The sequence below is a fragment of the Oryctolagus cuniculus genome, chromosome 9 (genome assembly GCF_964237555.1).
Source record: "Oryctolagus cuniculus chromosome 9, mOryCun1.1, whole genome shotgun sequence".
In the NCBI taxonomy this organism is placed as follows: Eukaryota; Metazoa; Chordata; class Mammalia; order Lagomorpha; family Leporidae; genus Oryctolagus; species Oryctolagus cuniculus.
In genome coordinates this window covers 108,145,486-108,160,277 of record NC_091440.1, presented here as the reverse complement: position 1 = coordinate 108,160,277, position 14,792 = coordinate 108,145,486, and the positions used below count along the sequence as shown (strand labels likewise).

The 14,792-nt window shown below is 40.8% G+C and overlaps 1 protein-coding gene across 1 annotated transcript in view; it reads left to right on the top strand.

Moving 5' to 3' along the window:
* LOC100344696 (mago homolog B, exon junction complex subunit) overlaps window positions 1–14,792 on the top strand; it is a 62,620-nt gene that overhangs the window by 28,539 nt on the left and 19,289 nt on the right. The window contains exon 4 of the mRNA XM_070049385.1: window positions 3,997–4,079. Coding sequence (XP_069905486.1) covers window positions 3,997–4,079 — 83 coding nt within the window. The remainder of the gene's footprint in view (window positions 1–3,996; window positions 4,080–14,792) is intronic.

Genomic DNA, 14,792 nt, shown 5'->3' with positions numbered 1-14,792 from the left:
TATTTCTCTATGCTTATTCTTAGACATTTTATATAGTTTTAGTTTACATGGATGGTTTCCATCGATTTCTAGTTATTTTGTATCTGAGAACAGTGTTGAGGCTTATGAGATGCAATTGTTTTTGCACTGTTACAAAACCTTTCCTTTTTCCACTGGATTACTTTGGAGCCATTGCAGATCGCTTGCTCTCTCTTTTTGTCTTCTCTCTCTCTCACTCTCTCTCTCTCTCTCTCTCTCACTCTGTCTCATTCTCTCTCAGTAACTGTGCATTTTAAATAAATAGATTTACCTTAAGAAAAAATAACTAAATAAAAGAAACCCAAATCATCTTGACAGGGCCACATCCCCTCTGTGACCCTGTGTGGACTCCTCCCTTGCACCTTCCTGGCATCTGGTGGTGGTCACCGAACCTTGATCCTTGGTGATGCTGCTACTTCTACTTCTTTTTTTTTTTTTCCAAAAAAATATCTATTTGAAAGGCAGAGTTACAGAAAGAAAGATTGAGAGAGATTTTCCATCTGCTGGTTCACTCCTCAAGTGGCTGCAGAGGCCACTGCCTTCTCAGGCACATTAGCAGAAGCTGAATTGGAAGTAGAGCAGATGGGCATCGAACCATCATCCATATGGTTTTCTGGCATTGCAGGCTGCAGCTTAACCTGTTTTGCCACAATGCCGGTCCCCCATTGGTGCTTCTTGGCCTTCAGGATCCCCGAATTTCTGGCTCTGACATCTCACATCACATTCTCCCCTTGTGTCTCTGTTTTCACAGGTGGGTTGCTGTCCTAATAAGGACACCAGTTATATTAGATTAGGGTGCACCCTAATGACCTCATCTTAGCTGAAGTATAGTTCCAAAGACTCTATTGCATAAAAAGCCTGTACTCACAGGTATAGAGGTTGAGACTTAAATAGTTTTTTGAAGGACACAGTGCAACCTATAACAATCATGTTCATTTACCAACTGTTTACTTCTGGAGAACCTGTAGTCACTTCCTTTCTAAGATCCTGCCGTGTAAGTGGCTTCCTTCTTTGATCAGCGCAGCTAGAGTTTATATCAATTGTACTGTTTTTTTTTGATGAATTGGTGTTTCTTTTCATTTATTCTTTCTAGTGTTTGTCCATTATATATCTTCCTTATTTCATTTTTTCCTTTCCTTTTACTTTGAATTTAATTCCTTCCATATTTCTGGCTTCATATGTGAAAGCTTATATTTTCTCTCTCTTTTTTTCACGTATAACTATCTAAAGACAAATTATTTCCCTAAAATTGCTACAAATTTTTTTGTTAACCCATGTCGTAAAAGTATGCTGTGGGAGGGGGAGCACTGTGGCACAGTGGGTTAAAGTTCCAGTTTGCAGCACCGGCACCCAAGTCCCACCTACTCCACTTCTGATCCAGCTCTCTGCTATGGCCTTGGAAAGCAGTAGAAGATGACCCAAGTCCTTTGGCCCTGAATCTGTTTTTGAGAAGCAGAAGAAGTTCCTGGCTCCTGGCTTCGGATTAGTGTAGTTCTGGCCGATGCATCCACTAGGGGGTGAACAAGTGGATGGAAGACTCTCTCTCTCTCTTCTCTCTCTCTCTCTCTCTCTCTCTCTCTCTCTCTGCTTCTGCCTTTCTGCAACAGTGCCTTTCAAATAAATAGATAAATACTTTTTAAAAGATTTATTTATTTGGAAGAGTTACAGAGAGGTGAGGCAGAGAGAGAGAGAGAGAGAGGTCTTCCATCTGCTGGTTCATTCCCCAACTGGCTGCAGAAGCTGGGGCTGTGCTAGTCTGAAGCTCGGAGCCAGGAGCTTCCTCTGGGTCTCCTACGCAAATGCAGGGGCCCAAGGACTTGCACCATCTTCTACTGCTTTCCCAAGTCACAGCAGAGAGCTGGATTGGAAGTGGAGCAGCCAGGACTTGAACTGACTTCCAGATGTGATGCTGGCACTGCTGGCGGCGGCTTTGCCTGTTACCCCAGAGAGCCAGCCCTAAAATACATAAATAAATCTTAAAAAAAAAGTGGACGTAAGTTACAGTGTTGTTAGTTTCATTTAAGACTTAGGGTTCTCCTTGACTGTGTAAAATCATTTCCTTCAGAATTCTTATTTTTGCCACCTCATGCTCCAGAGAGAGATTTGATTATGTCTTTGTTCCCACTGGCTGTTGTGTTTGCCTCTCATGTTCCCTTCAGAATTGTTGATGTTTCTCCAAGGGCTTCTGAAGAAATCTGAAGACCCAGTTTCACGCTGTAGAAAGTTTGGTTTCTGAATTGAATCTTTTCACCTCTTGGAGAAAGGAGATTGGACCCCTGGAAGAAAGAAACATCCAATTTCACTTTTATATATTCCCAAGGATTGTACTTCGTACCACCTTCGTTGTCTGGAAGAAAATGTGGAGAAATCTATCAGATGCTGACACTCTGTAGCAGTACTTCACTCTTCTATTTAAGGAAACATTATTTAATTATTTAGGAAAACGAAGGTATAGGGAACAGTATTTGTTTTATGTATTATATCATTTCAAAATGTAAATTTGGCTCTCAGATTTCCTTATGCATATATCTATATATACGTGTGTACTAAAAACTAGACATAGCTTCAGCTAACCTTTTGGATCTTTTCCACTTAGGGAGAGCCTAGGGCTTCTTCCACCCACTTGATGATGTGTTTATGGGTTCTGTTTGTGGAGAAGTAGGCAAGCTGTAGAAATTGCCTCTTGTGTCAATGTTTTATGATTGATAGAGAATCTTAGTTCTCCATTTGGTCTCTGTCACAGATTGTGCATAATTAGATCTTCAAATTAAATTAATAGCTAGGAATGCCTTTAATGGCATCTGCTTGTTAGTTTAACTTGAAGAATCATTGTAGACATAGTTTCTTAGTTATTGGCTTTAGATGTGCAGGTAAATAATAAGAGAAAAATTTATACAATAACAAGGTACACTGGGAACACCTGTTGCATTTCTTTTACTAGTTTTTTTTTTTTTTTTAAAGATTTATTTACTTGATAGGTAGAGTTACAGAGAGAGGTAGAGACAGATAGAGAGAGGTCATCCATCTGCTGGTTCACTCCCCAAAAGGCCAAGACTGGGGCTGGGCCAGGCCAAAGCCAGGAGCCAGGAGCTTCTTCCCTGTTTCCCATATAGGTTCAAGGTCCAAGCACCTGGGCCATCCTCCACTGCTTTCCTGACAGCAATAACAGGGAGCTGGATTAGAAGTTAGCAGCCAGGACTTGAACCCTACACTCACATGGGATGCCAGCACTGCAGGCTGGGGCTTTAACCCACTGTACCAGAGCTCCAGCCGTGTTTTACTAATTCTTAATTTTCATTGTTTTGTGAAGTCAAGAGGGTTAGTCTTTACATCTTGAGAGTCCCAGGAGCAAATATTGCTATCACTTCTTAGAGATTGTTGATGTCAATAAGTGTTTTCCTGATTCTTAAGAGTTTTGGATTACACATTTGTAAGATAAGGCTAATAATTTAAAGCCTACCTTATAAATTTTATTTTAAGGATTACAGAACATGTGTGTAAAGTCCCTAATAACAGGATCAGACACAGGGTAGGTGCTACTGTGGTAGTTACTAATGTTATATGTTTTACTTGTAGAACCTTACAGAAAGGGAAAATGTGTTTGTATTTATTATAGTAAGATAGGTTCATGCCTCTATAGTTATTCCTATAACTTGTGGTCCAATGTTTTGTCTGTAGTTTTGCTGACATTACAAAGAACATTTCTGTGTCATCTCATTTTATACTATCCATGATGTCTCTGGAAAGCAAATTCTTGATCTTAAAATCAAGGATATTGCGTATGAGCAAATTTTAATTTAAGTACAAAGTCTATGTCGAATAGATCAAGGTTTGTTTTTTATCTTCCCCTTGAACACTGGGAAACTTGCATCTGAAATTGGTATTTCTTTGTAGCAAGAATATAGTTATCTGTAGGATACATTTTGAAATAATTACATTTGTCTGCATTAAAAATGCTTGAAATTTTATTTTTTTCAGGAGCTTGAAATTGTTATTGGCGATGGACACATTTCTTTTACAACATCAAAAATAGGTTCTCTTATTGATATAAATCAGTCAAAGTAAGTATGTTAAAGCATTTTAACTGAATTTGGCATAATTTATACCAGGCTTATTTTAGAGCTGCAGTCAATTTAAGCTTATTTCAGTGGCATCATATCAGTTTCTTATGCAGATGAAATTCTGCTTTTTATATCATTGAAGACTTGCTATCTGGTATCTCAGAGAAGGTAACAGGGAATTTCACAGATTGTCAAAATAAACAGAGTTAATCCAACAGCTTTGTATAATAATGCCCCAACTTTATTAGCTATTTTATCTAAAAACCGAGGTTCAGTGTCACAAAATTTAAAGAAAGAATGCCAGTGTCATTAGTCCTATAATCATATCACTCTCCTCCTATACTTGAAGAAATCCAGTAAAGCTTAATACTTTTAGGTACCTGTGGCTTCCTACGTCCCGTGTCTTCTGTGGGGGCATTGTAAAGGCCTCTGCAGACCACTGCCCTTGTCTAAGCCAAGAAATTTCTTCCTGCTTCTCAAGAAGTCCCCATCCTGAATTGTAATCACTTAGTTTGCTTCACCAGTTTGAATGCGAGCTCTGTGAAAACCTTGCTCTATCTCCCAAGTTAGCAATAGTGCCTGGCACATACTAAGTGTCTTATACTTTTAAACTGTCAGATTTATTTTCCTGTAGGTGGTGAGGATGTCACGGTCATTTCTGACTGGAGTTGTCATTTGGTCCACTGCTTTTGGAAAGCAGTTTGATAATAAGCAGCATAAACTGTTAGCAGTTTTCATTCACCTTTGATCTACTAATTTCATTTCTGAGCCTGTCTTCTATAGAAATATTCTCCAATATTAGAAGATTGTATTATGCACAAGGTGCTCATTGAAATATTACTTATTTATATTAAGATGAGAATTATTAAATAAATGAAAAAATATTAGTGAATTATTTTTGATTGCTGTGGAAAAAAGTAATATGAAATAGGGCACAGAGTGATTTTAGTCATTGTAAGAAAAAGTAGACACCAAAATATGTAGTTACTACATGAGATTGGTGGCAATACAGTATTGAATATATTTATTAATAGATATATTTTTTATTTTATGTTTTACATAGCTGTTACTTCCCTAAGGAGAATATTGATGAAGAAACTATTTTTTTCTTGCTGAAGAGATGTTAATTTTTCAGTTGTTCAATCTGTTTTTAGTTGTCAGCAAAATCATTCCTTTCTCTTAAAACCAATTGACAAAATTGTTTTATGATTTTGGTCTTGCTTTATTTTAGGAATTTATAGAATTGTCTTTCATTCCAGGAACAAAAAGTAACTTTCACCTTTTCAAATTTTAGGGATCCTGAAGGCCTTCGTGTATTCTACTATTTGGTACAGGATCTGAAATGTTTAGTTTTCAGTCTCATTGGATTACACTTCAAGATTAAACCAATTTAATGTGTATTTTTGAAGCTGTTGGTATATTTAATTGAGGGTGGATAAGGGAGGGTTTGTATTACAATATTGGGATTTTTATGAATATGAAAAACCTTTTTTGTATGTGAATTGAAAATAAGAAAATACATAAACAGGCTCAGTAGTTATCTTCACTAGTGTCCAAGTGGGCTGGACAGTTCCCTCACACATTAAATTCTGTAAATAAAAGCCATGTTTTGTTGAAATTTTTCTCCAATAAAACATATAAAAGCCTGAATGGAGAGTGGGTTTTAAAATTTTTCTTTTCTCTATCTCTGATTCACTTTAAAGATAATTAGGAATTGTTCTAGTAAGCACATCCTGTGGCAGAGTTCTTTCATATAGAAATGTATAGCCCAATTCTCATCCACGGAAGCCATGCAAAGACCGTCCCTTATTTCATACCTGATAGAACTTGATTTTCTGGTGCTTACAGAAGTTGGTTATAAAAGATTCTGAGTTTTTTACATTTGCAAAGCCCTCAGAGATTATTCACATTTAATTGCTTTTTGGTATAAACAAAAAGTGTTACAGGAGTGAAGTCAGTACCCCAGACAAGGCACATCGTTGATTATGCCTTTATTACTCATTTTACAATATTTGTATTTTGTTTATGTGAGAAACACCAGTTCCTGTCTTTATATGTTGTATAGAATCTAGACTTAAATACATGTAGGTATGTGCTTATGTTTTTTGATAACTCCTGATGGGCACAGTTCCCACTTGTGTTTCCCAGTCTTCAATCTCTTTCTCATAGAGTTCATCTTTCATTAGTTGTATAAGTGACCATGCCTGTAGCGTGGTCTGAAAGAACCTGTAGGGTTCTGTCACTGCTCCATCCAAAGTCCCAGGAGTTGTGCTGTCCTGGTAGTAGGGTCTGCTGGCCCCAGCAACCAGTCAGTACTGACTTTAGGGTGGAAGCATTAGTTTGAAGGCTTGTAGGGCCCTGAGCAGATAGGTTCTAGAATCTTCTGTCCAATGAACTTTTTTATCTAATGGAGAAGTATATTTTTGCAGTCTAATAGGGTAGCCATTAGCCACATGTGGCTGCTTGAGATGTGCCTAGTGTCATTGAAATCATAGTGCTATTTAACACTTTATTATGAAAATTGTCAAATGTACAAAAGCAGTGAAATAATTGTAAGAAAAACACTCCATGGCCAACCTAGATTGTATACATTTTTTTTATGTAAGGAGACTATTATAATAAATCATCAGTTGGTTTTCTGCTTAGTGGTTATAATGTGCCAATAGACTACAAAATTAAGGAACACCAGTTTTGATTGCTATCAGGGCCATGTGTTTAGTGGCTACCCCTGGGCAGAGTAGCTGGAGAGCAGGGCTCCACAGTCTCTTTGCCTCGGAGTCCCATCTGACCTTCTCCACTGCTTGGAAGCCCATGACTTTCCTGTCAGGTCTGCTGGGGGAGTCAGCCCATCTGTGCAAGACTACGCTGTCCTCACCCGCGGGTCTCCTGTATGAAGCTGAATATGTTCCAGCTGTAGACTTTGGTGAACATGTAGCACAGAATCATAGTTCTCTCACATGTCAGCCTTAAAGAGGAAGAATGACTCTTTGAGCTGCTGGTGTGCTCCCTTTTTGGTTGTTCCTTCAAGTACTCTTCGTTCTGTGACTCCTGTAGAATTAGATAATCCATTCAAAATAGAGCAAAATTAGGGAGAAAAGTTGTAGTAGATTAAAAAAGCCTTTTAACATATTGATTCTTTGACTCTATTCTCTAACTTCTCCCTAGTGTTAATTTAGAAATTTTGATCTACTGTAATTTCTTACATTCATTCCAAGAATGGAAAGTTCATTAGAATATTATATATATACATACATATATATATGCACACTTATATTCAGATTTAGTTATTTCTCTGAAAGGCAGAGTTACAGAGTGAAGGAGACAGAGGGAGATCTTCCATCCGCTGGTTCACTCCCCCAGATGGCTGCAACGACCAGGGCTGAGCCAGGCTGGAGTCAGGATCTTCATCCAGATCTCTCACATGGGTGCAGGGGCCCAGGTGCTTTAGCCATCTTCTGCTGCTTTCCCAGGTGCATTAGCAGGGAGCTGGTTTGGAATGGAGCAGCCAGGACGCCAGTTAGCACCACAGGGGATGCTGGTGTCACAGGCAGTGGTGTAACCCTCCGTGCCACGACACCTGCCCCATTTTATAGTTTTCTCTCTGGTTTTCTTTTAGCTAGTTTGAACTGACTCTTACTTGATTGTAAACTGCTGATAGTTATGATCATTAGAAATTAATTAATTTGAAGGGTAGATGTGTTGTAGTGGATTAAACTGTGGTTTAGGATTTCCACATCTCATATTGCAGTGTCTGATATTGAATCCTGCCTCTACTTCTGATCAGGTTCCTGCTAATGCTCCTGGGTGATAGCAGGATGATGGCTCCAGTGCTTGGGTGCCTGCCACCCATGCAGGAGATCTAGATAGTGTTCCTGGCTTTGTCTGGCCTTGCCTTAACTCTTGTGGACACTGGGGAGTAAGCCATTGGGATGCAAGATCTCTGTCTCTCCCTCTCTTTCATTCTTGTAAATAAATAAATCTTTTTTCAAGGTATATTTTGTATATCTATTTCATATTTTATATGAAACTTGTTTTCTGTGCTCAGTCCAACTGATACACGTTGCTATAAAAACCTTTCAGTTACCACAAATCTTTTCATATTTACATACTGTTAACACTACAGAGCTGTATACTTCAACACACAGATGAGGATGTATCTTTTGGATGTGGTAAAACTGATGGTAATTTCTCACGTTTGGTCTGAACAGAGGACTTGAGCTTAGCTCAGCCAGAGCACTGTAAGGAGGACTCATGGGAACTGGGAAGATCTTCAGGCTTTGTCCTCCCATTCTGTTTTTACGTATGTATCGTTTGAGTGTCTTAGTTCCTCTGCTTCTTGCAGTTGATACAAGCAGGGAACTTCATTGAGTGTATTCATTTGAACATTTAAATAAGAGTTAAATATGAGTATGAATGAGAGCTGAGATTATATATCTGTGCAGGCTACTTTGTCTTGGTGTGGAATGTGTGAGATTCATGAACATAGTCTATACTTTAAGTTCAGTTGCTAATCCATCTGATTGTTTTATGGATTCTTAGCTAGAATAGAAAAATTTTAAAGGTTAATGAAAATAAGGTAAAAGATGATTTGAGGAGGAATGTGGGGTCTGCCGCAGAAGACACTACAAAGTGTAAACAGGTTGAAGAAATCTGCTGAAGATCTCTGGTATCTACCTTGTCCCATTTCTCTGAACAGTATGATAAGGTGGAAAGTGATTAAAGAATAAAAAAAATTATTTGCTGATGGGTGTTTAATCATTTTTCCCTTTCAACCTATGCTTAGACTTTATCCCTTAGTGGCACAGAGTCCAGATAGTCATGTGAAATCCTTTTTGTTGTTATTCTTAGTTTCTAAAACGTTTCTTTCATTTGGTTACTTAGAAATCAACTGTGTGAGGACTGGAGGCCCAGTTGGGACGATGCAGAATTTTAAATCTAGGCCATTAGGGAGCGAACACTGGGCCTGGCAATTGAAACTCCTGTGCTGCACATCAGTTCCTGGTTCCATCTCTTGATTCTGGTGCTGGCTGAAGAAATTGGGCTCCAGGCAGCCCCAAGGAAGACTTGAATTGAGTTCCTGGCCCCTAGCTTCAACTTTTGTCCAGTCTAGTTGCAGGCATCTGAGGATTTAGAAACCAGAAGCACAAAATTCCATCCAGGGCACCACGTGAGTGGCAGCGGCCCAAGTGCTTGAACCATCAACCTCTGCCTTCCCAGGCCATTAGCAGGGAGCTGAATCAGACCAGAGCAGCTGGGACTTGAGCTGGCACTCGGGTGTGGAATGCCAGCCTTGCAGGTGGTGGTTTAACATACTGTGCTACAGAGCAGCCCCCTCTCTGCCTCTTGAATAACTACAACCATAACATAAATCTAGACCATTAGACTATCCTTGATTGGGAAGATAAGGATGAATGGAGTGGCTAGAGGAACAGGACATATCAAACCAGAGGTTTCTAATTACCACCATAAAAGCCAGGAAACTTAAAATCACTCAGTGGTAAAAAGGCATTGAGACAAATGAATAAGGAGGTGGGAACCTGGGTGGTTACTCCTCCAAAGGCAGTGACTCAGACCAGCCTTCGCTGCATGAGTGTGTCTTTTCCAGATGTCCATCACTCAGCCTTGGACAGGAAGAGCCACAGCTACTGTGACCCGATAAAGCCACTGAGGTTTCAAGATGTGGCCAGAAGCTGTGTGCTAGGCTTCTAGCCAGTTGTGCAAGCGGAAGGGAATGGTAAATATGTGGTTTCCCAAATTAAAGAAAAAAAGTTTTTTGCAATCAGGAAATAAGTGACTGCTTGACACCTCCACACTTATGAGCACACATATGTCTACAACATTGTGTGTTTTGCACAAGAGGATTCTGACAATGTACATTAAAAAATCCTTCAATATTTTCATCTTTATTAACAGTGGTCATGATAAAGTATTACATCCATGTTTGTACTTTATCCAAGGGTTGTATCAGGAGCTTCAATTAATCCAATCTTTTTATAAATATTTATTTCTTTAGAGTGGTAAGGAGGGAGAGAGAGTCAGAGAGAGAGAGAGAGAAAGAGAAAGAGAGAGGAAAGAGTTCTTCCATCAATTGGTTCACTCCCCAGATGACTTCAATGGCCAGATCTGGGCCAGGCCAAAGCCAGGAGCCAGGAGCCATGAGCCAGGATCTTCACCCAGGTCTCCCACCCGGATTCAGAAGCCCAAACAGTTGGCCCATCTTCCTCTGCTTCCCCCAGGCCATTAGCAGGCAGCTGGATCAGAAGTGGAGCAGCCAGGACACAAACTGGTGCCAATATAGGATGCTGGCATCACAGGCAGCAGCTTTACCTGCTAAGACACAGCACCAGCCCCATCATTAGTCCAGTGTTAAATTCCTGTCGTCTTCTTGTGATGATTGCCTTTTCACTTAAAGAGGACATTTGCTTTTCTCAGAAATATAGAACTTTGGGAGAAACAGAAAATAGAGTTCAGAAGGAGTAATTACAGCTTGGCTTTCTAATCCCTAGTCTCATACTCCTTCTAAAAAAACTACCAAAAATGTAGATTTTAGAGTCAGTTCCTCTTAACACTATCTACTTTGTTCAGCAAGTGCACTTGTAGGCATCACACCTTGAATGTGCTGCATTGACAACAATGGACAGTACAGATGTGGGACTCTGAAGGGATATATGAGTTGTAAACACGTGTGCTCTGCACTCACCAGCTTCCATCCTGAGGACTGTCCAACCTCTCTGCAGCTATACAGATCTGAATTTTTGATACAAAATAGCTTCAACATCCCCTCCACTACCTCCATGGAGCAGCAGGATATAAATACACAGATGTGAGGCTTCAGGAGTTTTCTCTAGAGCAGTACTGTAAGCTATGCTGTGCTACCAGGTTTCCCAGCTCCCACACTGTGTGCATGTGCGTAAGACATGATGGTCCTGTGAGAGGGAGAACTCACTCTTTGGAGACAGTCATTCATGCATTCACGGGGGCTCCACCCTTTGATGCAAACACCTCCCACTAATAGCAAATTCCTGGGGCTGCTTCAGAAGGAGTTTTGGTGGGGGCAAAACACAGCATTGTGTCAGGATCTGTGGTTGCAGTCCTCACTCTTCCACCATCTCCAGAAATTTAAGAGTGGAAATCCAAGCCCTCCTCAAATAAACCTACGCTCCCCAAAAACAGCAAAAGCTTTTCTGGAGTGCTAATTTCACCATGCCTATTTAGTGGGTGATATTCTCACTGGACATGGGAGGAAACTGAGGCTGAGGATTCAGAAGGACTTGTCAAGTTTTTGTGACTAGGAAGGATTTGAATCATGGACTATAACGAAAAGTTAACGGTCAGTGAATCTAGTATATACATGCCACATTATTATTGATCATTGTTATTTATGTACCTTATTTAATCCCCATAGCTTCCTGGAAGGCAAACGATATTACATTCTTGTGGTGAATGCGAGGCTTAGAGAAGTGAAGACTTGCCTGAAATAACACACGGGGGCTAGGGCTGGCAGTTCAAGCCGCATCTGTCTGCTACTTTGTGCCAAGAGCTTTGTTGAAAACCCAGGCCCTCCTGAATCCTCAGTTTGTGCGTGCTGTATGTGTTCAGTCAGGCATTATTTTAACATGGGCCAAAAATGAGCAATAATGCATCCCTAGGCATCTCAACCTCAACATTAATTCCATCATTTGTAAAATGAGGACAATAATAAGCCAAATCCAGTGCTCAAGGCTTAAGTGTGGCTCCGTACATAGTAGTCGCTACAGTGAGTGTCTCTCTCTGCCACCTTTTCAGCCATCATGATTACTTCCACTTCCCCATTCTGTCTTCTCAGCACAACTTCCTTCCTTTATTTTGTTGACTTTGACAAAGCTGATCCAAGTTTAGCAGCAAATATTCCTGAAACAGCCAGATCCACCCATGAAACTTTGCTTATGTGATTGAGCTATGCTGGTCTAGGTTGATGTTGGGGGTTATTTCAGCTGACTGCCCGCACATGATGGCAAGTGGAATAGACAAAGGTGATGCAGAGATTAAGGATGAGGCCAAGGGACAAAAGTAGTCAACAGGCTATACAACCTATACTGAGTCCTTGAGGCCAGAACACCCAGTGGACTATGTGCAGTCATTTCGCCGGGAGGTAGGGGCAGCCGTAAGATAGGGAGGCCTTGTGAAGAGCATGGCTTAGTAGTGGCTGGAGGCTGGTGAGGGAAGCAGAGAATAAGCAAGGAACTTGTCAAACCTAGTGAAGCAGGGGTGGGGCTGTTTCTGCATAATGCATCTCCCCTGCTGTTCTCCACCTCACTCCCAGGCCCACGCAATCTATCAACAACTATCACCTCACTTGAAGACCTATTTAATTAACTAGGTAATAGGCAGGCAAAGAGTCACATACAGAGAGAGAGAGAGAGAGAGAGCTTCCATCCACCAGTTCTCTCCAAAAGGCCTGCAATGCGCAGGGCTGAGCCAAGTCTGAAGCCAGGAGCCCAGATCTCAGTCTGGGGGTCAGATACTGGGGTGCACATCAGAGGGCAGCAGGAGTTAGTAAGAGGGCTTAGACTGAACACAGGCTCTCAGATCTGGGCATCCCAAGGAGTATCTTAACCACTGCACCTTATGGGTTTCATGAAACTGTAGTCAGAAGATTGAAAAGGCATCAATCAAATGAAAGCAAATTTCAGGCTGGCGCCATGGCTCACTAGGCTATTCCTCCGCCTGTGGCACCGGAACCCCGGGTTCTAGTCCTGGTCGGGGCGCCGGGTTCTGTCCAGGTTGCTCCTCTTCCAGTCCAGCTCTCTGCTGTGGCCCAGGATTGCAGTGGAGGATGGCCCAGGTCCTTGGGCCCTGTACCTGCATTGGAGACCAGGAGGAAGCACCTGGTTCCTGGCTGTGGATCCACGAAGTGCGCTGGCCCCAACGCACCGGCAGTAGAAGCCATTGTGGGGTGAACCAATGGAAAAAGGAAGACCTTTCTCTCTGTCTCTCACTGTCCACTCTGCCTGTCAAAAAAAAAAAAAAAAAAAAAAGCAAACTTGAATGTGAGATTTGAATATGTTATGCAGGGTCTGGCTCGTGGTATCAGAGTTACACAAATGAATGTCTTTTTAAACTCTAACATATATGATAAAGTGAGGCTTGGAAGGATGTGGAGACAGATAGTAGAATTAAGATTTCTGGACTCTAAGGAAAGGAATAACTTATCCGCATTTCTTCTCACAAGTCAAACATGAAGGGCTGGAATTGTTGTACAATGGGTCATGACAGCATCCCAGCTGCTCCACTTCCAATCCAGCTTCCTGCTAATGTGCTTGGGAAGGCAGCAGTACTCAAGTACTGAGTCTGTGCCATCCCCATGGGAGACCTGGATGTAGTTCCTGGCTCCTGGCCCAGCCCCGGCTGTTGCAGCCATTTAGGGAGTGAACCAGTGCATGGAAGATCTTGCTCTCTCTCTCTCTCTCCTTCTCTGTTTTACACTTATTCCCTATAGTTCTGCCTTTCAAATGAACAAATCTTAAAAAAAATTAAATGTGAATATTTTCACACACAACCGGTGGAATACAAATAGGCATGACTTTTCCAGGGTGTGTTTAGTAATATGTATATCCCAGTTCTTTAAATGTACATGCCCTGTGACACCATAACTTTGTGTTTAAGTTAGTTTCTAGCAAAACATGCAACAGTACAGGGCAATTAGTTTTTAAAGTAGCAAAAAACTGGAAAATAAGCTAATTATTCAATAGCAAGGGGTTGCTTAAATAAATTATGGGTGTACCCATGTGGGTAATTAGTATGATGGTTTTTAAATCATGTCTTAGGGGTGGTTGTTGTGGTGCAGAGGGTTAAATCACCACTGGCTTCTGCCTAGCCCAGCCCAGGCCTGCTGTGGGCATTTGGAGAGTCAACCAACAGATGAAGAGCTGTCTTTGTCTGTTGCTTTGAATTCAAATCCATAAAAATGAATGATTTGTGTTTTACATGAATACATTTAAAGTGAAGAAATGCTTATTACTTATTAGAAAAGAATAAAGTGGGGCCAGCACTGTGGTCCAACCAGTTAGTGCCCTGGCCTGCAGCACTGGTAATCCATATGGGAGCAGGTTTGAGTCTTGGCTGCTCCACTTCTGATGCAACTCTCTGCTGATGGCCTGGGAGAACAGTGGAAGATGGCCCAAGTGCTTGGGCCACTGTACCAGCATGGGAGTCATGTAAGAAGATCCTGGCTTCTGGCTTCAGCCTGGCCCAGCTGTAGCTCTTATGGCCAACTGGAGATTGAACTTGTAGATAGAAGACCTCTTTCTCTGTCTCTACCTGTCTCTGTAACTCTAGCAATAAAATAATAAAATAAATCTAAAGTGGAAGCACTATGTATTGATACAAGCTTTGCTAGTAAACATAATTTATCAAAAAATGCTGGAAGAAAATAAACCAAATTTTTTATAGTGGAATGGCAGGTATTTTAAAAAAATTTAAAAACAATTTTACCTGAAATAAACATGAACTAAAATGGAATAATCTTTCTTTAAAAAATAGCAACATATAACAGAAGCTTTCTAACAGAGAGGGAATTATTTAAACCAAGAGCTAAAGAAATGAGTCCTGTCCCTAGTTGTATAAACACACAAATGTTTTGCCCATCTCTTTGGTGGTTTGCTTTATATCTGTTACTTTTCTGTTAATGACATTCATCTTGTTTTCCACAACCATGTGTTGCTCAGCTTTTTC